The sequence below is a fragment of the Neospora caninum genome, chromosome XII (assembly GCF_000208865.1).
Source record: "Neospora caninum Liverpool complete genome, chromosome XII".
Lineage (NCBI taxonomy): Eukaryota > Apicomplexa > Conoidasida > Eucoccidiorida > Sarcocystidae > Neospora > Neospora caninum.
The window spans coordinates 395,212-419,145 of record NC_018398.1 but is presented as its reverse complement, the minus strand read 5'-3'; the positions used below and the strand labels follow the sequence as shown (position 1 = coordinate 419,145).

The window sequence follows — 23,934 nt, the reverse complement described above, 5'->3', positions numbered from 1 at the left end:
ATCTTCAGGTGTATATGTATTTCTATGAACAGATCAGTTTGTAGTTTGTGCAAAGATTCAGAATCTTGTTACACGCAAACGCGCGTCGGCAGCGGGAACCGAGGGTTTTGGGGGCGTTCTCCAGCGCCTTCGATGTCTGGCCTCTTCTGCCGACTCTTCCGCCTCCGCGGTCGTGCGAAACTCCGCATCGTGTCTTCAGATCCGATCCGGAAGGCGTCGCTGTTTGCGAAACCCCCTGTTGCCGTGTTTGCCGCGTCCTCCTTTCTATCTCTCGTCTTGCCGCTGCAAGGAGACGCCCTCTCGAGTTCTTTCACGCCTGTTTCTCGCGTGCACTTCATGAAGGCGGTACGCGTTTGTCGTTGCGTTCCTGCTCCTCCAGGTACTTGTCGCGCGGGTAGTATTTGCGGAGTTCTTCTTCCTTGATTTTCTTCAGCATGTCTTCGGGGAAGATACGCAGCAGTTCCCAGGCAATGTCCAGAGACTGGAAGATGGACCGGTTCTCGTACGGGCCTTGGGTGAGGAGCCGGTTCTCGAACTTGTCGGTGAATTCCAGATACAACAAATCGTCTGGCGAAAGAGCCTCCTCGCCAACAACAGCCTTCATCGCCCGCGTGTCCTGCCCGATCGCATAGTTCGCATACAGCTACACACAGAAAAGACACAGGGACAAGGTGCGCTGAAGACACATATACGTCAAGATTCCTGCATAAATACAGTATCTGCACATATGTATATGTATGTCTCCGTGCATTCGGGAATCTCACGTGTTCACAGGACGGAAACAGGTGTGTAGGGAGATGCGAGGCACAGCGGTCAGGCGCGCGTCACGGCCGAGGCGCCGGCGCATTCGTGAACCCGCCCGCCCTTGAAAGCAGGCCGAAAACGCAGCGCACACTAAACCAGTCATCTCTCTGTATCAACGACTGCGTGTCTCCCCTCTCCCTCTCTCCCGTTATTCTTTTTTCTTCCCCTTTCCGCCCCCCCCTCTCCGCTTTTCTCTCTTCCCTTTTCTGTGTACCTGGTCGGAAACTTGGGGGTGGTCTTCGCGAGTCATGCCTCGGCCAATGCCGGATTTCATGAGTCGACTGAGGGAAGGCAAGACGTTGATCGGGGGATAGATTTGTCGGTTGTGGAGCCCACGGTCGACAAAGATTTGTCCCTCTGTAATGTACCCAGTAAGATCGGGCACGGGGTGCGTGATGTCGTCGTTCGGCATGGTGAGGATAGGGAACTGCGTGATGGAGCCGTTGCGGCCCTCGACGCGTCCAGCGCGTTCGTAGATCATCGACAAGTCCGTGTACATGTAGCCGGGGTAACCGCGTCGCCCAGGGACTTCTTCTCTCGCGGCGGAGATTTCGCGGAGCGCGTCAGCGTACGCCGTCATGTCTGTGAGGATAACAAAGACGTGCATTTCCCGCTCATAGGCGAGGTACTCGGCGGTGGTCAAAGCGAGGCGGGGGGTGATGATGCGTTCGATTGTCGGATCGTTCGCGAGATTCAGAAAGAGCGCGACGCGCTCCATGCTGCCGTTCTCCTCGAAGTCCTGGCGGAAGAATCGCGCCGTCTCCATGTTCACGCCCATCGCGCCAAAGACGACCGCGAAGTTCTCGTCCGAGTGGTCCTTCACGTCTTTCCCCGCCACCAGACTCGCCTGCCTGCATATCTGAGCGCCAATCTCGTTGTGCGGCAACCCGGCAGCCGAGAAAAGCGGAATCTTTTGGCCTCGGACGACGCTGTTCATCACGTCGATCGCAGAGATCCCCGTCTGAATCATCTCCTTGGGATACACACGACACTGCGGATTGAGGGGGCAGCCGTCGATGTCGAGGAATTCCTCGGCGAGAACGCGCGGGCCCCGGTCAATCGGCTTCCCGCTCCCGTTGAAAGCTCGCCCCAGCATCTCCTCGCTGATTGGCATCTTCAAGACGTCCCCGGTGAACTCTGCGTGGCATTGCCGCGTATCGATTCCAGAAGTCCCCTCAAACACCTGAACCACCGCGCGCTTTCCGCGGACCTCCAAGACCTGAAAATGCTCACGAACGCAACCAAGACAACTCCCGTCAACGCCCAGCAGCAAAGACACTCCTTCCCCGAAACGCCATAAACATACTGCGAGGAAAGCATATACACGGCAAACGGCCACGTGACGAAGCTTAAATGGACACGTACATACTCCCCCGAGGGAAACATGCATAAATACGCACATATATACATATTATGCATCTATGCATGTACCGACGAGAATAAGCGTGCACGCGCGTGTGTATTTTATGTATATACATCGTGCAAATATATGCAAATATTTCCATCCTGTGAAGGCAAGAATGCGCCTTGCGACGTGTTCAGGTGCACACGTAAAGTTGGGCGAGGCGGTCCCTGTACAGACTCAGGGGATCGTGCACGCGGCGGCTCGCCTCCGTTTGGCGTACCTGTCCCTCTCTGACGGATCCATCTCCGAGGTGGATGTTCACAATCTCTTTGTACATGGGAAACTTCACATCATCCAGAATGACGAGCGGCCCTTCGACGCCTGCCACCGTTCGGTAGTCGAGGCGAGGAGCGACGCGGTAGTCGCGGGACGCCGCCGCTGCATGCGCCATCGCAGCGTCGGCCTTTGCTGCCTGTGCCGCCATTCTCCGCGTTTTCCGGAACGAGAAAAGAGTCGGGGAGAAAAGCAAAGCAGGGGTACCGCAGAAACGAAAAGTGACAAGCAAGAAGCGTGGAACGAAGGCGTGGGACTCGAAAGGCCCGGCAAATATACAGAAGGGAAACAGCGAGAGTGGCAAAGAGAGAACGCGAAGAAGACGGAACCGCGACAGGGGGACGAGGGAGCGTCGCGGAAATGTGGAAAGGTCGGAGAGGCAGAGGGGAAGGAGCGGTAAGCGCGAGCCTTTGAGACGTGAGAAACGACAGGAACTGCTCGGGGGGACCGCGAGAGCGTTTTTTTGTTTTTACGAATGCAAGCGTTCACGACGCACCGAGGCTTCCGGCGCACAACACAAGAGAGAATCGGAGTTAGTGGGGCTCGGCGATAGGCTCGCACACCGATCTAGCGGGATTTAAAAACTGATTGACAACGTCGGAGAGGCGCCGCCCCCAGTGCCAGCACACGCACAGAGGTCGCAGCGGTGTACAATACACTTGCCGCGAGTCGCTTGTGAGTTCCTTGTCGCGACTTCCCAGCTCGGCCGAAAATTCTGAAGCGCAGCGAACAAGATACAGAGGCGTGTGTACGCGTGTGTCTACGAACCTTGAAACATGCATAGATACATCTGGTTTTCGTCGTTCATGATACGATCCTGGACGCCGTGCGCTGCGGAGAGGAGCCAGAAAGTCGTTTTCTCGCCGTCGGCCCAAAGTGCGTTTTCGAAATGCCCATGTGAACGGGGGAAAGATCGATTGCGGGGAAAAGCAGCTGCGGCGCTCCAAAAGGAACAGGCTTTCGACGCACCGAGAGGCGAACCACGCGCTGTGCAACGGGCGAAAAAGAAAAACGAAGGGGAAAGACGGCAGCTGTCAGCCCCCTGCCAAGCTGAGCGGGACACAGCACACAGGGAAGAGCGCGAGAGAGTGCGAGGCAAGAGAGCGCGCAGCTCGCAAACGGGGAAAGAGGCTCTTTGTCGCCAACGAGGAACCCCCGGCTTGTGCGTTTTTGCAGGTCCGAGGGGATGTGACGAGCGCGCAGGCCGTTAAAAATGCATGTAGAGTTCCCGTTCGCAAATCGCTTTGAAAAAGCACAGATTCGGGGATCGGCATCGAGAAAAAATCCATGCCCGCTCCCGCTCTCTCGGTGCTCTGCCGGTTCGCCACCAACACACACAAGCGCCGGGGCGGCTGTGTCGCCGGCTTCGCGTCCCGGCTTCTGCTCTCTGAAGGAGCGCGTTTTCGCCAGAAGATCTTTGCGATTTTTTCGTGAGGAAAAGTGGAAGGAAAATCTCGGAGAGAGACACTTCGTTACAGCACGGAAACGGAGAAACAGATTCCCCTTGCGGGATATTAGCGGAACTCGTGGCCACCCTCCCTCTTTTCGACACACAGAGGGGGCTAGAATACGACGGAGACGTGTCACTGCAAACCGCCTCTGCAGCTGATTCGGCTTTTCTCGGAAGAAAAATCGGAGACCAACAGGTTGCCGCGTACACCCTATAATCACATATATATGTATTTCGAGGTCAAGAAAGGGGAAACACAAAGAGGAGCCTCACGAAAAAAACGTCGAGGCAGCTGGCTCCAGATTACACGCGCCCTCGCTTTCGCCGTCCACCCTGGCCCGGTCTCTGCCGGTGAACACTCCAACCGGAGTTCTCTATATAGTTACGACATGTACTTGGTTATGGTTCGTAGCAGAACCTGGGGAGTCAACAGGGGGAAACTTCCCGGCTGAACATCCCTTTTCTTCGAAGCACTCTTCCCTTCTCGCCGTTATTTTGGTCTCAAAGTGCCAGCAGCTACGCGATCCACAAACGGTATAACTGGATACTAGGCCGAACCTGCGACAGAGAAAAATGTATATCTTGGATGGCTCTACACAAAGGCTAAATGTCAACCGAACATGCGAATTTTAGGCTTCCGTGAAGTATGCGGTTTTCAGATCGCCCTGGACAGCTTCTGGGGACGGTGAATTTTGTGGCGAGCGGCTTCGTTGCTTCGTAGGGCTGTGGGCGCTCGGCAGTGGACGGAAGATGCGCAACAAGCTGGTCAAAGAGGGAGGGGTCTCAAGACGTGAGTCCAGGTATGACGACGTCCGTGGTGTGTTCTGGGGAGAACCGGAAGTTTCATTGAGAGGTGTTTGACTACGAAGAGGGTCAAGAGTGAGGCTTCAGCGGGTGTCGAAGCACTGCGTTCCGCGATCAAACCAAGTTCTGAAGCGGAAACCATCAACACACACGCTTTTTTGCACATCTCCATACATCAATATACACACGGACTCCCGTACTCGTCTCCAGACATCCACAGATGCTCGTACCTACGTATGTGTATATATATTCCTGCACAGATGACTGAAGTATGCGCAAGCGTGTTTTCGCGGAGTCGGCAGAACGACGGGCATCAGCAGGCCAGGTGGCGGTTTCGCGGGGCGGCGGTTTCGAGCGACGTTCAAGATTCTCGCGCGTCTCTCCCTCGCGAAGTCCGCGCCGTCCGAGAACCGACGTCCAGCGGGTACAAGAGTGACTGAGTCGTTTTTTATTTCGACGTGGCAACCCCGACACCCGGCTGCGAGTTCGTGGATTTCGTCGTGGAAAAAAGGCTCGAAAGGGGTAGTTCCAAGGCGGTCGTGTGTGTGTGTGTGTGTGTAACTGGATCTCGCGCCGCGAAGCCTCTGCCGCGCGTGGAAAGTGCCGAGGCATTTTTCGCTCGAACATCACCCACCAGGGAATCTCTAATCTCGCGGGTATTTCCGCGGTCAACCTCGGCGAGTTTGGCGGCTAGATGGTGTCTCACGGGCAAAATTCGCGTTCGCCTCCCAGGCAACGGGACGACCCTCTGTCCTGGCCGTGAGCGGGTTTCCGCGAAGGCCTTTTCGCGGAGGGTCCGTTCGCGCGGCCGCTCTGTCGGCCGCGAGCGAAGCCGGAGCGTCACGCCGCACGCGTTGCACACTGTCACTGGGAAGAGTTTTTGGCCCACCAAGCGTTCTCCACGTTCATCTGTGCTGCAGAAGGAACTTGTCTTTTCCAGGGGTTCTTTCGACCGATATTCGCACGTCGAAAATCGCGCGGCAGAGCCTCGAGGCCGCGACTCAAAAAACGCGCGCCGCATCCGTTCCCAACTCTCTCGCGTGGCAGGTAGGCGTCGCTGGACAGTTGTTCTCTCTGGCGCGTCTCCGTTTTCCCGGGGAGCACGGTGTTCTCCTGTCTCTACTTTTCCTTCGCGGTTTCCACTTCCTCTCGTTTTCGGTGTGGAGAGAGTCGTCAGCGCTCAAGGATCGCCGAGATGCAGCCCCGGCCTTCCCGCGCCGACCTGGCTGCGCCGCGCTCGCCGGCAGCCGCGCGAGGCAGCGGAGTCCTGGGCCTCGCAAGGCCTCTTCGCGTTTTCCCTTTCTCCAAGTGTGCCTTTGCGCACCTGTTCGTGCCGACTCTCCTTCTCGTTTTGCTCCCCGAGCTGTTCCCTGCCCTCGCCTCTCTGGCCAGCGAAGCAGACACCGCGCCGCCCGCGCCCGCACCTCACCGCGAGGTTCAGGCTGCAGCCCGCGAAGGGTCGAGCTCTCCCGCCTCTGCGACGGGTTCGCATGCGAAACTCAAAGGCTGGAAACACGGCGTGTCCAACCGTGTCGTTCCCGTTGCCCAGGTCGAGGATGTCCTGGTCTCTTCCGGCGGCATCACGCGGGGCGGCTCGCCACTGTACGGCGAGGACGCGCGGCTGCGCCTCGGCGAGCGGTACCCCGCCATGGCGGCCTTGCTGAACCTGCTTTCCCGCGGGCCTTTTCCAGCGGGGAACAAGCTGAGGAGCAGCATGACGAGGCCGATGGCGACCGCAGGTCTCTTTGTACCCATGCCATTTCTTTTCTCTGCCTGGGTACCTCCCTGCTCTCTCGGCGACTGCCGAGGCGTCCGCGCGCCAGAGCAGCCGCGCAACGGGCGTGAAGGGGACGGGGAGCAGAGAGACGCTGCGAGGGAAGGACGCGAAGGCGAGGCAGTGGCGGAACGAGAGGTGCGAGAGGTCCAACTCAAGCTCGTCAAAAGAATCGTCAAGAGAGAATTCGACGACGCAGTCAGAAAGGTGACGCGAGAAGCCACCGCGACGTGGCAAGTCGGCGCCTGGTGGGCTGACCGCCCTTCCAATGTTGGCAGCGCCGCTGGTGAGAGAGAAGGACGGAAAGAAGAAGGAGACTGGAGAGAAAACTAGGCAGAGAGGAGGCAGGGACAGTGGCGACAGAGGCAGAGAGTGGACGAAGAAAGCGGGGAGACGAGGGAAGGAACCGGATGGAGAGGCAACGGGGCAAGCTGGAGGAAAAGGAGGTCACGGAAGAAGCGACCGAAGAGTTGGAGAGGAAGAAAAGAGACAGAATAACCAGGGGAGGAAGGCAACGGCGGAAATGCCTTAGAGGAGGCGCGCAGTGCCAGAAACGAGAGAGGGAACAGGTGTGACGGAGGAGAGGGGAGAGGCAGCGAACACACTTCGAAAGAACCTGCGCCCGCGTCAGTCTTCTTGCGCGTCCGATTCGGCGGTTCCGCTGAGTGTCCCTCGCTCTCTGTTCTGTCCCTTCGAGAGCGCGTCGCGCGCTGCCGTCCCGAAAAAGGTGTCCTCGTTTGTGTGTCTCTTTCTGCTCAGAAAGGACTCCTCAGCAGGCAGCCTCTCACTTCGTTCAAGTCTCGCAGGGCGCATTCCAAGCTCTGGGATCCTCTCACTCGTTTGTCTACTTTTTCTCTGTCACCACGCCTCGGTACGTGGTCCGTCCTTTCTCGTTTTCTTCGTCGTTCCAGATTCGGCGTCCCCCTCTCCGCAGTCGTTTCGAGGGTCTTCGGAGCGCCTCGCCGTTCCCCGTAACTGCCCGAGAGGCCCCGCCGGCCTTGTCCGCAGCTGGACTTGCTTGCTTCCAGCTCCGCCTGTGTGTCTCGTGTGGCGACTTATGCCCTTGCTCTTCCGCCCGCCTGTGCCAGCCGTGCATGGGCTGCGCACGCTCGTACTTTCCATATGTATTTATACGCCGAAATACGGCTATCCAATCAGAAAAATAGGTGTATGTATCCAACATGTCTTTGTGTCTGTGTATTCCGGTTTGTGTCCGTGTGTACGGGTACGCCGTGAACCACTTGGGAAAGGGGCGTCGTGTTGCCTCTGCCGTGTGCACAGTGGCGGTCATGTGTGCCACACAGTGTGCAAATCCACACCTGTTCGTAGGAAAACGCTACGGGGATGGGCAACGACCTTGCTCTTCGTCGTCTTCCTTTTACGTGGGGAACGGTGTCTGGTGAATCGGCCTGTCTTCTCAGGGGTCTCTTGGATGCGTGCGCATCCACGTTTCTGGACCGGAATCTCGGGGTGTTCCTGCACGCGCCCTCGCGGCCGCCGTCGCCGCACGGCCCTGTCTCTCTTCCACGCGAAGCACGCGTTTTCCAGCTGGCGTGAGTCACCCGTTTGTCTCGCCTTAGGCCCCGAGGCTTTTTAGCTGAGTCGAGATCGTTCCCCCAGTCGCGCAGCTTCCGCAGAGTCGCGCTACCCCCCACACCTAGACATACGCCGGGCTGTTTGCGGGAAGCGAGACAGGAGACTGCCCGCGAGAGACGCGGCGAACGGCAGATGCGTGGCTGTTCCAGTTTTCTCCTTGTCTTCTTGTGGCCAGGACCCTAGGGCGGTCGAAACCGACGCCGGTTCCAGCTGTCTTGTTGACCTACGACGTGGACGTTCGCCAGACGGTGGCAGTAGAGCTGCCCTCGCTGTCTTTGGGGAGAGTCTCGCCGGATGTTGTGGGGGACCTCGCGACGCAGTTGATGCCGAGAGTTTCGCGCGCCGTGGACTACTTCTTGCAAAAGGCAGGGGCCTCTGATCCTCTCCCGGTCATCTTCGTTAATTTCAGAAGGGTTGACATTCAGCAGACCGTCGATCCGTGGCACGGCCATCCTTCTAGGTATCTGGAGCTGCAGAAAGAGGGGAAGAGTCCAAAGGCAAACAACTTTGCTCGCCTCACGCCTGTCCCCCGCGAAGAAGAGGCTGCAGATGGAGAAGACGGGCGCGCGTTCGACAGAAGTCTGCGGCACGCAGTGCCCATCATGGTCTATCGGTAAGAAACAGAGCAGGCGCGGGCGAAGAGCGTGGCGAAGATGCGAGGAACGCGAGGAAGAGAGCAAAGCATGAGAGAGGAGGGAACGAGTGGGGGAAAGGGAGAGGAAGGACGCGCGAGACAAGTCGAGCTATGCGAAGGTCAGACGCAAGGCGAGAGACGCACGGGCATCTCTGAGAGCGTTGGACACAGAGACAAACGGAGGGGAGAAGACGAGAGAGGGCGAAGACGGACGGAAAACGCGTGGAGAGAAGGGACACGGTATCGACAGGCGACGGAACGAAAGCGGTATAGGAGGACATGCGCGGACCTTGTGTTTGCCTTCTTGCAAATCGAGCTCGGTCTCCGCTATTTCCTCTCGCTTTTCTTTGTCTCTGTCTCCAGAACGACAATCTCGGCTGCCGCCCAAGCGCATATAATGGATCTCATTAGCAGCGCTGACTTTGCAGAACTGGCCATCATGGTGAGTGGAGACAAGCTGTTTTCTCTAATGCGCCGGGTTACATGTGTTTGCAAGTTGCCCTTTCTTCGCACAACATTTCTTTCAGTGAGTCTCGCGAGGCGCGCTTCCTCTGACCAGCATTCGTCGAAAGGACACAGCTCTGGTCTCTGCCTCGCCGCTGGATTTCCCTTTCTCCTGTCTGGAAAGTTTCGGGTCTGTCTGCTTGCAACTCGGGTGCAAGGCGCTTCGCGTTTCCTTCCCGGTCTCTGGCGATGTCTTTTGCTCACTGATCTCCAAGCGTCTCTATCTCATTTCTCTGCCCTGAGCGGCTGGTCGTCATCTCGCTCATCTGTGTGTTTGCATGCTCCGTCCTGTTTCTGCGAGAGAATGCGAGCTTGTTTGCATTCTGCCGTGTGCCCGCAGTCCATAAAAGATATGCGCGACCGCGGCCCGCTGTTCCAACCGGCGACGCACGAGTATGTGACAGCTCTAAAACAAGATTGGGAGGTGTATGTGACTCTGGCAAAGACCCCGAGCCTGATCGACGACAAGCAGCTCGCCGAGACGCATGCGTTGCTCCTGCGTGCGAACGAGAACTTCTCCGCCGAGCGCATGCGCTGCGTCAAGCAGTACGTCCTTTCGATGAGTCAAGATGAACCTTTGTTCAACTTCACCAAAGACTTCTGCTACAACTTCCCCGAGATCCGCTACCCCTCGAGTGCGGGAGGAAGCGAGTTCGTCTCCAACAGCATCACAGCAGGTCTCGCTCTCCGAGAGCTGTTTGCGTTCACCGAATGGCCAGGCCGATCGACACAGGAGACCAGCGACGAGGCACAGGTGTCCGGTTTGCCGACCACCTCGCCGGGGCTCCGCGGAGCCCGACTCCCAGAGCCGCGCAAACGAGAGAGGTCCGCGGGCCCTGAGCCCAGAAAAACCCAACCTGACAGGCAGGTGAGCAGCTCGCAGACGCCGGACTCGTCTGAGCCGGTTGAGGGCGAGAGAGGTCGTGAGGCGAGGGAGGTTGTCAGAGGGGAAGCGGCAGAAAGTGGCGAGGCGAATTCTGGAAACGGCGACATCGCTCTTCACACCGAAGAGGGTGCTCACAAGGTCGGTGAAGTCAGTGCGCCGGCGCCGTCCGACACCGATGAGGCGCCCCCGACGAGTGGGGTGCTCTCGGCAGCGGGGCATACTGCAGTTGCGGGGGATGAGCAGGGAAGTAGCCAGGGAGACAGCGAGGAGCAGGCAGAGATCAGTGAGCGTAGAGAGGAGAAGCGCGGCGAAGAAGAGAAGGGAGTCACGGAAGACGAGAGATCGGCAGAATCCGAGTGGCCGAACGAGAAGAAACAAGCAGCAAAAACGGTGGCGACTTTCCACGGCATGATTCCCGAGGCGTTCGCCCGAAAAATGCAAGAGACCTTTGGTCCGCGATGGATCTCTCTTCTCCAACTCCTTGGAAGTGTCAGCCTCACAAAGGATTACCTCAAAGTCATGAGTTGGCTCACATCCGGTGACTCCGATGCGATGATGCTGTCTGCAAGAAGATTGCTTCTCCGGCGTGATGCTGACGTCTCTGTCTGTAAGTCGGGGTAGTTCGTGCCCGAACGTGAGCAGCGTTATGATCTGTCGAAAACGTGCCACAACGGTAGCCCAGTCCGCCACCGCGTTTACCTCGGTACGATGCTTGAACTCTAGGGCTACTATCCTTGCGATTCTGCCACTATTTCTCGAGGGAGTGTTTGTCCGAGGAGATACGTGATGGCTTTGAAGGCGAAAATGCTCGGTTCTCCCCCAGTGGGACATGACGCCGAGAAATAGCTGAGGGGTAGCAAGAGAAGAGTGCGAACGGTGTGACAAGGTACTAGACTGTGCGTCCGTTTCGAGTTCGCTCTTAGAATTCAGGAACGTCAGGAACGGAGCGTCATCTTTCTTTGTTCGTTGATATATGTGGAAACGCTACCACTAGAGATAGTAGCGCGATTTTGGCTTCAGATGGTTTCTTCTAGAATTTCATCGGACATGCTTGCGCCTCGTATAAAAGGAGAAAGATGCATCTGGCTCCGTCTCCCAGTGTTGACGACGGTGACTGGCATGGATGAGGCGCACTTTCAGTCAAAAAAGTACTAAGATGGAGTCACCGCGTCGAGACGCGCGAAATCAATTCAGTGGACTGGAGATGTTTGTGTGCGTTCTCTCCGTTGCTACAGCGCTGCCGGCGGCCCTACGGCAACAGGTTGCTAGCTTTTATGGAGGCGAGATCGAAGGAAACCTGTCTCATCCAGTTGCGCATCAGTATGAACCGCAGTACAAGTGGGGTGAAGAAGGTCTGAAGCAATTTTATACAGCCCTTGTTTCTTATTCTTCAAAGAAGTGACTGCGCAGTGCATTGGCCGTCCCAGAAGACTCCAGAAACCGAAAAAGGGCACTCGTGCCGAGGCCCAACTATGCAGTCCATCCACGGGACTGTAGCTGGTGGTGCGAATGAGCAGCTCGACACTACACGAGTTGGTGAGTAGATGTCTTTTCTGTTATTGGGTGCATCCGCATATGCGGCAGGCCTTCATATATCTTCCGAAGAAGTGTTACAGTGCAAGGCCGGCTGACGAATACAGTCAAATGACGGGGCATGGTTTGACTCTTGGGACGGTACGGGCGGAATCTGTGTGCATGTCATAAAGCCACACCAGACCTCGAGCTTCAATCGCCCATATTTGACGAGTTATTTCAGCCGCATGCGTGTCAGGGAGTGCATTCACGTAGCAATAATGGCCGAGGCAAAACCGAAACTCCCCACGACGGCAGCAAGGTTTTGTACAGATGTCCGCCGCGAAGTCGCCTGGCACACCGGTGTTTCTCGTCCAGGGCACATCGCACTATGGGAGAGGTCATACTTTATTTTTTAAAGTGTCGTTTTCAACCTCTCGGTGGGAATGCTTCTCATTCATTCAAGAAAACTCAAGATAGCTAGCGAAGTGAATGCCGGGCAAATGGAGTGTTTTCTCACGGTGTACTAGATGCTGACTACTCGGTCATCTGTAAAACCCAGACCCACCACGCTCTTCGAGGGCAGGAGACGCAATACAGTGTCCATATGAGGTGAAACATATTCCACTCATAAATAATGAGGGGGCTTTCATGGACCTGCCGTCGAATAACTTTTTTTCATACCCCTCTAAGAACTCAGTCTTCATGTGTCTACTGTGAGTGTAACGAAGTCTGGGAGCCGCTGAGCTGCAAGAGTTGTGTATCTAGAAGATGCTTACCCAGCATTGGTTATGATCTGAGTCGCATTATCAGTCTTACTACTACATAAAATGTATATCGGCCATCTACTGCTACTGCCGTAGCGCACACACTTGCTCTGGCTCGCTACAACCACCTGACAATGGAAATTACAGATCTCGTTGATCTTTTTGAACCAGCACAGAAAATGACTCTTTAAACGCGCTGGCCGTGCTAGGCAACTCCTCGATTAGATTGCCATGAAGTGACGCCGCACTGAACGGCAATCCCAAAATGGATTCGTTGGAGCAGTACCGTCGGCGCGGGCGTCGCGAGCGTGTCCCTCTCTGTCGTAACATGGATTTGGCCATTTGACTTGCGATCAATCGTGGAAACGAGATTGAGAATCAATTCTCGACGCATCTACGAGTTGATTATCGATGTCTACAGAAACTTCGCCACCCCATGTGTCAAGTCCGGAAAAAGCAAGGAGCATATGTTCCTCGCACAATACGGTTTCACGCGCCCGCTGGCTCCGGGACTGACTTCCACCATAAGAACCTGCCCTGTTGCAGGGTGATTCACCTTCGAACAGAGATTGTTAACCTGATGATGCAGATGCTCCTCTTCAAGCTTAGCCGAAGCTTGGTGCCATTTCAGGTCATGGTACCGACTTCACAGAGCTGACGACATATTAGTGACAAAACTTCTACTCCATAGTGGCAGATCCCCTGTCCATCTATTTATCCCATCCAGCACTGCTCGGCCTTTCAGAGACCCCCTCTATCCTGTGATTCTACATAAAGTGCACAGGAAGACACTCCCGTCCTCGACCGCCAGGGGACTGACAAGGATGCACGAGGCTCGCACAACTAGCCGAGGCCCGCAAGGGACACAGCCCCGCTGGCAGCTTCTCACGTTGAGACGAGGTCAGCCGTAGCCAACGTGTGATGGCTCTAGAAGATGTTCACGGTCGCAAATTGCCAATAGCAAGACCGCGCATATCTCGTAAAGCAGAAGATTGCGCCGGTGGAAACCGAAATTATGGAGACCCTGACTTCTTCGTCCGGAGCATCTTCTTCATCCTACGCCACTCCTCCGTTTCCAGCGTAACAAAACGTGCAATTAACTCTCTAAAATCCTGATCAGCTTCGTCATAGTCCTTCCTAAACATGTGGCGATGGTAAACAGACATCAAATACTTTACCGTGGCGATGGTGCCCAGAAGTATTGTCATAGGCGGTGGCGCCAGTAAGGCAGCAGAAAGTAAAGCTGTCACCATAAACAGTCCCCCACGCAATGCGGGCACTTCACTCTGCGGCCATCCTGGAGTCTTGCCTCCCGGGAAACGATTGTACAACGACTCTGCGTCGAGACTCTTGGTAGCATTCCTCTCCCCCTCTGGTAAAGGATCACTGGCAGCCACATTTCCTGCTTGCACGCTGGCAATTGCAAGTAGAATTAATGAGACACCGAAGTACATTTGCATTGTCATTATTACGAGGCTGTTTGTGCCCTCATGCGGCTGACAAAAAAATGAGTCACCGGTTTTCTGTTCCCCCGTACGGAACTACAACACTCGATGCATCTCGAAACATTATACATATGTTGGAGTACGAAAAAGAAAACCGGCACAGACTGACTGGAACGCCTGGTGGATCAGCGTAACGATCATAAGGGCCGGTACATCCGTGTGTCACTGCTTCTTCATCGACTCACAGCCTCCAGAGACGCCTCCTTCAGTTTACCAATCGAAGCAAAAGGTTTCCCCAACTGATAAATCCCGCACAGTATGACAACAATCCAATGAATGAGGCATCGCCGTCATCGCATAAAAGCTTTCTCTACGAGAACGTAGGAAGCTCACCAAATGCAGAAAAGCAGTCCCAGAGCCTCGGGGTGGTACAGATCACATAGTTGCGACGCAACAAAACGCTCCACCATTGCGGACAGGATGTAGGAACCTCGACACACTTTCTGGAACGAGCAACGAACGAAAGCTGATTATTCGTTGGCCTCCAGCAAGCAGAATGTTGACTTCCTCGCAGCGGCCTGGGCGTCTTACACATTAACTGCTCGTAAAGATGTAGAAGTGAGCGGCAGCAGCCAGTGAAGTCGCATTCCATATTTGCCTGCAGACACGGGCGAACCCGCTTTTTAAAATGAGATGGCGTTATAACCGCTTTCAAAAATAAGTTACAAAGTGCGGTGTAGGGCGTACTTTCGAGTGCCTCACGGGTGCAGTCTACGACGAGAGGCATTGATCGTAGCAATTCTTGGTTGTGGTGGCCTTCAATTAAACACAGACACCGATAATGCAACTCGGCGCTATCAGCGGCCGTCCTCATTCCCAAAATTTCATTGGCTGCGGGCACGGCGATCCCGGTCGACGCTCTCCCTAAGGAAATTCGGAGGACTAAGTATTTTTGAGGATGTTCATCTCAAGCTAAAAGTGTTTCATCGGGACGCGGGGCAACCAGTGAACTGTTAATTTCGAAGTGCGTATCATGCGGTAAGTGCGTCGTTTAACGTGCAGCACACCATCACTGAAACACACAAGCCGTCTCATCGACTAACTTCTTTGTGGCGGGCACCCTGTTGGCCCAGGCGTCTGCTTGCCCGACTTCGACTTCAACGTGTCGTGTGAAGGAACCGTCGCCACCGTATCAGTTCTCGCTTCGCACCTCGTGGATGTACTTTCTGTCCCGGAAGACGGGCAGGTCACAGGTAACACAAGTTCTGTCTAGCGGCCAGGGAGAGCGGACTAGAATACCTAGAGCGAAGTGCAGAATCGTCGCTACAATGCACCACACTGGTCTTGATTAGGGGCCAGCGATTTCACGATTGAGAGGCTACCGCTTCCCACGTCTCTAATCCTGGGATACTGAATATGACTCCAGTTATGAGGCACAGGCAACCAAGTTCTTTATGATTGCTGTACACCACCACCGCAACCACTCATTCGAATTCAATCTATGAACGTATTCTGGTAACCGCTTTCTTCCCTCAATCATTACCTACAAAATGTGACGTCCTTCAGCTAAACGCTTTCTCCTAAAAGATACAGTTATGGATCACGAGCAAAGAACTCTCGTAAGGTTCAGATTCTGGATGTGCATAGGTTTGGCTCGTGGCTCTCTCCTGAATCCCCTGCTCCGAACATGCCCGCCATTACCACAGCCGGGACATTTTTTATCTCCTTCCACGGGTCAATTGGCTTCTGTTATATTGGCTCTACGACGATAACCAGCCTAAAGCTTCATTCGTGAGTCGAACTCTTACTACAGGGAGACGAACGTCCAGTGGTTTGACTGAAAAAGTTTCATCTGAACTCCTAGCACTGGCCTGGCGTACACGATATCAAATCGTGGAGACTACACGATACCAAAGCTACACACCCACGACTTCAGACCAGATCACACTTTGCGCAACACTGCAACTTCTCTCCAGGGAGGCATGGTACCTGACTTAAAACCCAAAGAAAGCTATCCGTGAATCTGCAGTTGAAGGGTCCGTCGCTTCCTTTACTTCAGCTACCGGCGCTAGGACAGAAGGCAAGAGGTGCAATGGCTCAACTTGATTTCACATGTCCGTCACCTACCGCTGCTTCCCGTGATATGCGGTCCCCACATACTCGGTAATTCTCTACTATGTCTTTATCAGCACAAATCCGCGACCCTGTGTGTATCGAATGCGTGGACACTCGGCCGCCTCACCTCCACTGAAATGACAGACGCCAAACGGTATCATGTGAATAAGAAGAAAGCGTGAGATTCGCCCTTGTTCCTGGCAATGATTCCCATTCTGGCAAGCCTCAGTTCCGATGCTCTTGCTCAGCTGTTTGATGAACGGGACTAACAACAAAGCTCGTCAGTCTTCGACGGAACCGGTTGAGATCCAGCAGAGACACAAAGCAGAGAGGTAATCTGCTTCCGCCTTTGCGAAAGGGGGGTCGCCCCGCATTGGAAAAACACTCGCTCCCCACGAGCTATCGGTCTACTGATGTGAAAGATGTTTGCGAGTAAACATGCCCGTAAACGCAGTGGACTCGTCGACGCGATAAACGAGAGCGAAGAAAGGGAACGCCCCGGGAAACTTTCAACGCTGTCTCCAGGCGGACGAAAAGACGTCACCGTTCCGGTCTTATGGACGGATAGCAGTAAAGAGGACGCCAGGTTAGCGCGCAGTGCTGGACTGCAGGAGTGGCGAAATGGCGGAACCGGGCTGCCTCTCTCCGCAGTCTGAGATCAGCATTCATGCCTACAGGCCAATCCTCGGGCCGCCCAGGCGTCATTACACCGTGGTAGTGTCGCCATGGATCGAGCGAGTCAGTTTTTTGTATTTTTTGGGGTCCCAGCGTCTCATGAGGTTGCCTCGGTTCCGGCGAATCTGTCGGGTTTCTTTCTTTTCTGCTGAAAACTTTAAAGAATTTCTATTGTTTCCTCTTCCCTCCGAGGGAAAAACACCGGGCGCTTGCTGCTTCGTAGTGGCCGTTACCGTTCAGCGGGCAGTCGTTGCCGAGCGGACGGTACCAGTTTTGGCCGGTTGTGGTTTGCTTTCGTTCTCTTTTGGCCTTTCCTTAAGTTTCTACTGAGGCTCGTATCTCCAGGTCTGGAGGACCGCCATAATTCTTTCTGGACTAAGCTTGACCGTTTGCGGTTGTTTGCTTATTGTTGCCTTTGCCGTGCCCGTCATCCCTCTCATACCAAGTCACCCTGTAATTGCTTTCCTCGCTGCGACATACCTTTTTTTGGCCACGTCCCGTCCTGTTATAGTATCCCCCTCTCGCCAAAATGCAGATTTTCGTGAAGACTCTCACTGGCAAGACCATCACTCTTGATGTTGAGCCGTCAGACACTATCGAGAACGTGAAGGCGAAGATTCAGGACAAGGAAGGTATTCCCCCTGATCAGCAGCGTCTGATTTTCGCCGGCAAGCAGTTGGAGGATGGGAGAACTCTGTCTGACTACAACATTCAGAAGGAGTCTACCCTTCATTTGGTGCTGCGCCTGCGTGGAGGGATGCAGATTTTCGTGAAGACTCTCACTGGCAAGACCATCACTCTTGATGTTGAGCCGTCAGACACTATCGAGAACGTGAAGGCGAAGATCCAGGACAAGGAAGGTATTCCCCCTGATCAGCAGCGTCTGATTTTCGCCGGCAAGCAGTTGGAGGATGGGAGAACTCTGTCTGACTACAACATTCAGAAGGAGTCTACCCTTCATTTGGTGCTGCGCCTGCGTGGAGGGATGCAGATTTTCGTGAAGACTCTCACTGGCAAGACCATCACTCTTGATGTTGAGCCGTCAGACACTATCGAGAACGTGAAGGCGAAGATCCAGGACAAGGAAGGTATTCCCCCTGATCAGCAGCGTCTGATTTTCGCCGGCAAGCAGTTGGAGGATGGGAGAACTCTGTCCGACTACAACATTCAGAAGGAGTCTACCCTTCATTTGGTGCTGCGCCTGCGTGGAGGGATGCAGATTTTCGTGAAGACTCTCACTGGCAAGACCATCACTCTTGATGTTGAGCCGTCAGACACTATCGAGAACGTGAAGGCGAAGATCCAGGACAAGGAAGGTATTCCCCCTGATCAGCAGCGTCTGATTTTCGCCGGCAAGCAGTTGGAGGATGGGAGAACTCTGTCTGACTACAACATTCAGAAGGAGTCTACCCTTCATTTGGTGCTGCGCCTGCGTGGAGGGATGCAGATTTTCGTGAAGACTCTCACTGGCAAGACCATCACTCTTGATGTTGAGCCGTCAGACACTATCGAGAACGTGAAGGCGAAGATCCAGGACAAGGAAGGTATTCCCCCTGATCAGCAGCGTCTGATTTTCGCCGGCAAGCAGTTGGAGGATGGGAGAACTCTGTCTGACTACAACATTCAGAAGGAGTCTACCCTTCATTTGGTGCTGCGCCTGCGTGGAGGGATGCAGATTTTCGTGAAGACTCTCACTGGCAAGACCATCACTCTTGATGTTGAGCCGTCAGACACTATCGAGAACGTGAAGGCGAAGATCCAGGACAAGGAAGGTATTCCCCCTGATCAGCAGCGTCTGATTTTCGCCGGCAAGCAGTTGGAGGATGGGAGAACTCTGTCTGACTACAACATTCAGAAGGAGTCTACCCTTCATTTGGTGCTGCGCCTGCGTGGAGGGATGCAGATTTTCGTGAAGACTCTCACTGGCAAGACCATCACTCTTGATGTTGAGCCGTCAGACACTATCGAGAACGTGAAGGCGAAGATCCAGGACAAGGAAGGTATTCCCCCTGATCAGCAGCGTCTGATTTTCGCCGGCAAGCAGTTGGAGGATGGGAGAACTCTGTCTGACTACAACATTCAGAAGGAGTCTACCCTTCATTTGGTGCTGCGCCTGCGTGGCGGCGCGTCTAGATAGCGCTCGTTTTTTGTCAAGCTATCATGTAACGAGGCGGGTTCTTTTGACGCGTGATGATGGATGGTCGTTAGCGGGTTCCCGCATGTTCATGAAAACTTTGAGGGACCAGAGGGGTTATTCTTTTTTTGGCTGTTCGCAAGAGTGCGATTGACGTCTCGCTTACATCGTCTCCTTTCGTCATCGCGACTGGAAAGGTTCAGGTTTGCCACCAAATTGTGGGGGAACTATTTGACCCCATCTTTGTCATAACCTTCTGAGGGTTCTCCACTGAGGTTGTGTCAGTAAGAGTTTCCCGTGAGCCCCTTGCTTCGGGAACAGAGCTGAACTTCAGTGGCGTAGTCCTTTTGCGCCAGTCTAGATGACCCAGTCGCGTTAGCGGAGCAGCGTTTTCGTAGGTCGTCCTAGTCTTGCCTAGACAATAAAATGCGATAGAATTCTTCAGCATTGATGCAGCCATGCAGAACCTATACAGTGGTTGTGCGGTTGATGTATGAAGCTGATTATCACACCAGGCACGAACAGGTGCTACACTGTGCAGTTTGCAAGTCCTGCCGCTGCAGGAACGACACTTGACATTACGCATGTTGCACAAGGGCTGTTCCGAGCTCTACACGTTATCGTTGACATACCATTTGCAAACAAGCGCCCTTGGTGACATTTTTCTTTCCAGCGGAAGAGCATGTTACTGCGTTTCTTCCAGCGACGTCAGCTACTCGAGCAATGCAAACGTTCATTACTTTTCCCTTTTTTGCGCGAAACTCTGAGAAAATTGGGTCCGCAGTTAGGCTGTATGCTGTTGCCGGGAGTGCGGGTGCTTCTTGAAGCCGCTTCAGCGGTGGCCAAATACTGAGAGCCGTGATCTAAGAGCATGAATGGGACAAATTGATTTTTCTTGAGTGTCTCCTGGAGTGCGTGCGAAATTTCCGGGTATTCTGCTCACCGACTTCGCGAAGTCTGCTCTATATCCTAACAGTCACAAGCGGTGACGCAGAGGAGCGAGCGGGGAATTCCAGATGCGGAAGCGACGACTGGCAGGGTTTGCCGAAGGCTGAACTATTCATGGTACGTGTATCCTCATTCACCCGGACGTGACACCTACACGATTTTATTCTTCGATGCGGTTGCACAGATGCTCTCACGCTTAGTGACATGGGACTCAAGCTTACTCACCCCATGGTACCGGCAGCGTGTACATCTGGCAGAGAGAAAAAGCAAGAACTAGCTTGTGCTCTCATCAGCGATGAAGGACTACCACCTAGACAGTTGGCAGGATGATTGACTGATAGCTTTCACTTCTTACGCGCTATACATACTTCAGGTTGTCGGAGCAGCATGGGGGGGGGGGGGGGGGGGGGGGGATGGGGGTGGGCGGGACAAGTCTTGAAATTCCTTTCGTTGTTCCCCATCATAGTATGTAATCTGGTTTCACGTTAGTATTCATTTGCTCCGACTGTGCGTGTTTCTCTCTTTTGTGGAATAGGATGTGACAACGGCAGTGATCTTCACGAACAAGATTTTCAACACGTGTCTGTGTTTCGATTGTTGGTGGCAGTCTGCCGTTTCACGACGTCGCATATTGCTTTGCCTTGTTTCTGTGTTTACTAGCGTTCTCAAAAATACCACGACATAAACAGCGGAAACTCCCTGTGAGCTCACAACAATGTGGAGGGAAAAGTTGCGGTCGCGGGTACGCAGATCGAGTTCTCGCTGCATTGACTACCAGGTTCGCCAACACTTTACTGAGGCAGCGGGTCCGTTAGTTTGTTCTCTCACGCCGACGGACCGGTGTGTTCTCCGTCATGACTTCACCAGAGGAAATGCTCAGGATAAATATAAACACAGAATATCAAAATTACCGGTGTCCAGACGATGGTGAAACAGGAGATCCGTAGGGCTACGAAATACGGAACTCCAGTTCTATGAGAATTCCGAAATGCCGTGAGCTTGTTCACTTCGTGGCGCTGTACTTTGACTGCCAGCGCAAATGCTTAGGCATGTCGACTTCGTAAAGTATCTCTCAAAGTAAGACAACTCTGCGTGTGCTCCAGCGAGAGAAACGATCAATTTAAAGGCGAAATGGAGCGGTCATCGATAAGTACCATTATCTACTAGCAACGGTTTGTTACAGGAACACTAGGATTGTGCGTGTCCCCCAATGCTTCTGTGACTGACACAAAAGGCAAAAAGAGTACATTGTTCTCTGCTTAATGACGTGGAGCGATTGCTGTGTTTGTCAAAAGTCTGCGTATTGCCGTCTGAAAACGCTCTGGGGCCAGCCTGGCTCGCATACATTTCGAAGTTCATTCTTATTGCCTCTGTGCATGAAAAGCGTTACTCCAAAAGCGTGTGGTCTAAGTTTTAAAAGCGGAAGTACAGGCCACGTTCGTGGCATTTTCTACACAGAAATATTTGTGGAAAGAGAACAGCTGAATGATTTTGTGTTTCCGTCTCGAATAGAAGGTAACCGCATTTAATGCGCGTCGTCGTCAAGAGAAAGCTTTAGCAGTGTACACACTGCGAACGGTTCGTGACAAGCAGGCCAAGAAAAATCAAGAACAAGTATCCCTCGGCACCCTTACGGCATACTCCGGGTGACGCGTTTGGCACACACTCGTGCCGTTTCATTCGATTGGGAAAAAAATTTTGGTCTCGTGTTCCGCTCCCTTGAACCCGAGATGGAAAACCGTACAGAGGAAAGGAAATTTGAGATCTCGTCCGAGTATGACCGCAACGGAAGAAAATGTTGCAACGCCATGAAACCATGATTTTTACAATCTCTTACATTGTGGATCGACCCGCGCATTTCGCCAGTTTGCCGGTGTTCCGTTCATTTCTTCTTGTTGTAGAGAGACATTTCACGCTGGTATCTAATCTTCTCCTGCTCAGCTTTCTTTTGATACGTCAGCTTCTGCGACGAGCTGAGCTTTGCCCATTCCTCACCGATCATTTTCCCCACCTTGCCAATGTCGGACTTGAGACTAGGTTGTTTTTTAAGGATTTCCGCTCGCTTGTCCTTCGCGAAGAACATATAAGACGAAAGAGGTTTCTTGGGAGCGTTGGGATCCTTCTTCACGCGCTTCTTCTTCCCCTCTGCTCCCTTCTTTGTCACTTTCTTCGGCGCCATTTTCTCTCGCACACTAGACGGGCAGACCACGACAGTCCTAAGGCTCGACGCCTGACGTGAGTTTCGCCGGATACGGGAGGACAAAGAAAATGCAGGCTGCACGGGCGTTTTTCCGATAACAGCTCTAGTGTGCGGAGGCAATACATCCAAGCCCCGCCTTAATTCAAAAGTTAAGAGAGACGGGATTAAAAAGTCAAAGATCTGATTGTGACTAGACCGGCCATTCTCGTAGTGCAGAAAAGGTGCTAGATCACTGCCGCGCGCGAGGACGGGGAGTGGAGAGGTGGCCCCGCGCTCGTGTGGCCTTTCAACACGCGAGTGAACGAGGAAGAAGCGCCGTGGGCCATCTAACTGATCCAGCGTGGTGTTTCGGGATGCTTTGCGTGCCTCGTTGGCTTGTGGGAGAGTTTTTCGTGATGCAAACTCGCGGCCGCGGAGAGAGTCGACAAACTCCCCTCCGGAGCACCTCATTTTGTTGCACCGCGTTGCAGCCGTTCTTTCAGTGGTCTGTTTAGGTCATTCATAGACGAGGCAACTATATTCTCCTGACACCGCAGAACGTCTCGACGGTCTCGAGCGCAGTTCATGCAAAAAGAAAGGATTGGTGTTTTTTTCTCCAACCGACCCAAGTCTGGAGAGAAGATGGGCATCTACATCCGTGGTGAACAAAGAACACAGACGTTCTGCGGGGAAACCAGTGCCCTTCAGTGGCGGAAAGAATTCACACCGAATATCCGGTTACACTTTCTGTCGAAAAAAGTTACACGAAGAATGATATGTGCACCGGATACAGCAAAAAAGAGCGTCCGTACGATGAACAGCTGCATGCCTTGCGAGAAAAAAGTTGGGGAGAGTGGACCATTTCCCTGGATGCGAAAGATGTGGAGCTCCTCATGAACTTCAAGGGCAGTGTCTCATGGGACAGAATGTGCATTTTCTGCTGAAACGTGACCTAAAACGGCCACGCTGATCTGTAGTGATGCCGGGCCTAGGTGCCCTGTGACAACGAAGCGCAAGCACATGGGATAGTGATTTACACATGGATATTTGGACGTTCCAACATCTGTAACACATACAGAAAGAAGCTCGACGTTTTGCAAAACTGCACACCGTAAGCAAAATGCGACCCTAACGCAGGAGAAAAAAGAGACATGAGAAGAGTTGCTCTGATTCTGACGTTAGAGATCTGATTTCTGGAATACACGTTCTCATCCCTGAGCTATTTCACCTAGTCCTATATGAAAATAAAACTTGGTGACAGAAGCCTGTCGAGGATACAACAGATCGGGTGCTGCCGTCAAAGCTGAGATGCGTACACAGAGCGAGAGGTTACAATCTTCACTAAAAAAAGAGATCTGAAAAGTGCAGTCTCTTTCATATTTACGTAGGAAGATCTGACTCTACAGAGTCGAAGAACTCCGACACAGAATTCATCGTTTGCACAGTCAGCCACGTCTTCACATGCATGGTTTCGGTACGCCCTTCGCTTTCTTTGCATCCAGCAGCACAGACGACGTGCAGATCTTTAGTGTGTCGCCGCGTGGTGGCTCAGAATCCACCAATAACATACGTATGCCGCACTTGTTTGGAAAACAAGCGCAGCTACAAATATCAGTCTCATATCCAACGTGTATCCAGTTTGGAGGATGCCGAATGAGTCCTGAATATGCAAGTAGCACCGAACACAATTGTCTCAGACTCTTAACATTTTAAAAGCGTTCGTAGGGTATACTCTCCAGTAGGCCCTTTCCATCTTGATGGACTATTCTGTTGTTCTCCGAGGCCTCGTGAGTGAGATGACGAACGTGCGGAAGCGGTGTCATCCTAGTCAAGTTGGTATTGTCCCATTTCAATTTATCAGCTGTGTCGTTCTTAATTGTGAGAAGCAAGTTAACAACACCATGGAAGGTGGAGGCAATGGTTCTCCGTAAATGTTCAACTCTGGCAAAAAGTCACTGCACAGCGTAGCTTTCCGCTCCTCGCCCAGTCAGCACACAGGGTGGGGTCAGAATCTTTGATTTGTGGAAGA

The 23,934-nt window shown here is 53.6% G+C and overlaps 4 protein-coding genes across 4 annotated transcripts; 2 read left to right on the top strand and 2 right to left on the bottom strand.

Annotated features, from left to right (window-relative positions):
• Window positions 1–334: 334 nt before the first annotated feature.
• On the bottom strand, window positions 335–2,633 carry NCLIV_060820 (V-type ATP synthase beta chain, related; the record flags this gene model as incomplete). Its single annotated transcript, XM_003885635.1, has 3 exons — window positions 335–643; window positions 1,019–2,023; window positions 2,430–2,633. The coding sequence occupies 3 exons, from the start codon at window positions 2,631–2,633 to the stop codon at window positions 335–337; spliced, it is 1,518 nt and encodes a 505-aa protein (XP_003885684.1).
• Window positions 2,634–5,931: 3,298 nt separating this feature from the next.
• On the top strand, window positions 5,932–11,532 carry NCLIV_060810 (conserved hypothetical protein; the record flags this gene model as incomplete). Its single annotated transcript, XM_003885634.1, has 6 exons — window positions 5,932–6,796; window positions 7,270–7,381; window positions 8,282–8,719; window positions 9,104–9,182; window positions 9,585–10,737; window positions 11,366–11,532. The coding sequence occupies 6 exons, from the start codon at window positions 5,932–5,934 to the stop codon at window positions 11,530–11,532; spliced, it is 2,814 nt and encodes a 937-aa protein (XP_003885683.1).
• Window positions 11,533–17,173: 5,641 nt separating this feature from the next.
• Window positions 17,174–18,781, top strand: NCLIV_060800 (Ubiquitin, related; the record flags this gene model as incomplete). The annotated part of the gene is made up of 1 exon (XM_003885633.1): window positions 17,174–18,781. One exon carries the CDS (start codon window positions 17,174–17,176, stop codon window positions 18,779–18,781), a length of 1,608 nt encoding a protein of 535 aa, XP_003885682.1.
• A 2,827-nt stretch (window positions 18,782–21,608) lies between these two features.
• NCLIV_060790 (High mobility group protein 1, related) lies at window positions 21,609–21,905 on the bottom strand (the record flags this gene model as incomplete). Its single annotated transcript, XM_003885632.1, has 1 exon — window positions 21,609–21,905. One exon carries the CDS (start codon window positions 21,903–21,905, stop codon window positions 21,609–21,611), a length of 297 nt encoding a protein of 98 aa, XP_003885681.1.
• Between the last annotated feature and the right edge of the window lie 2,029 nt (window positions 21,906–23,934).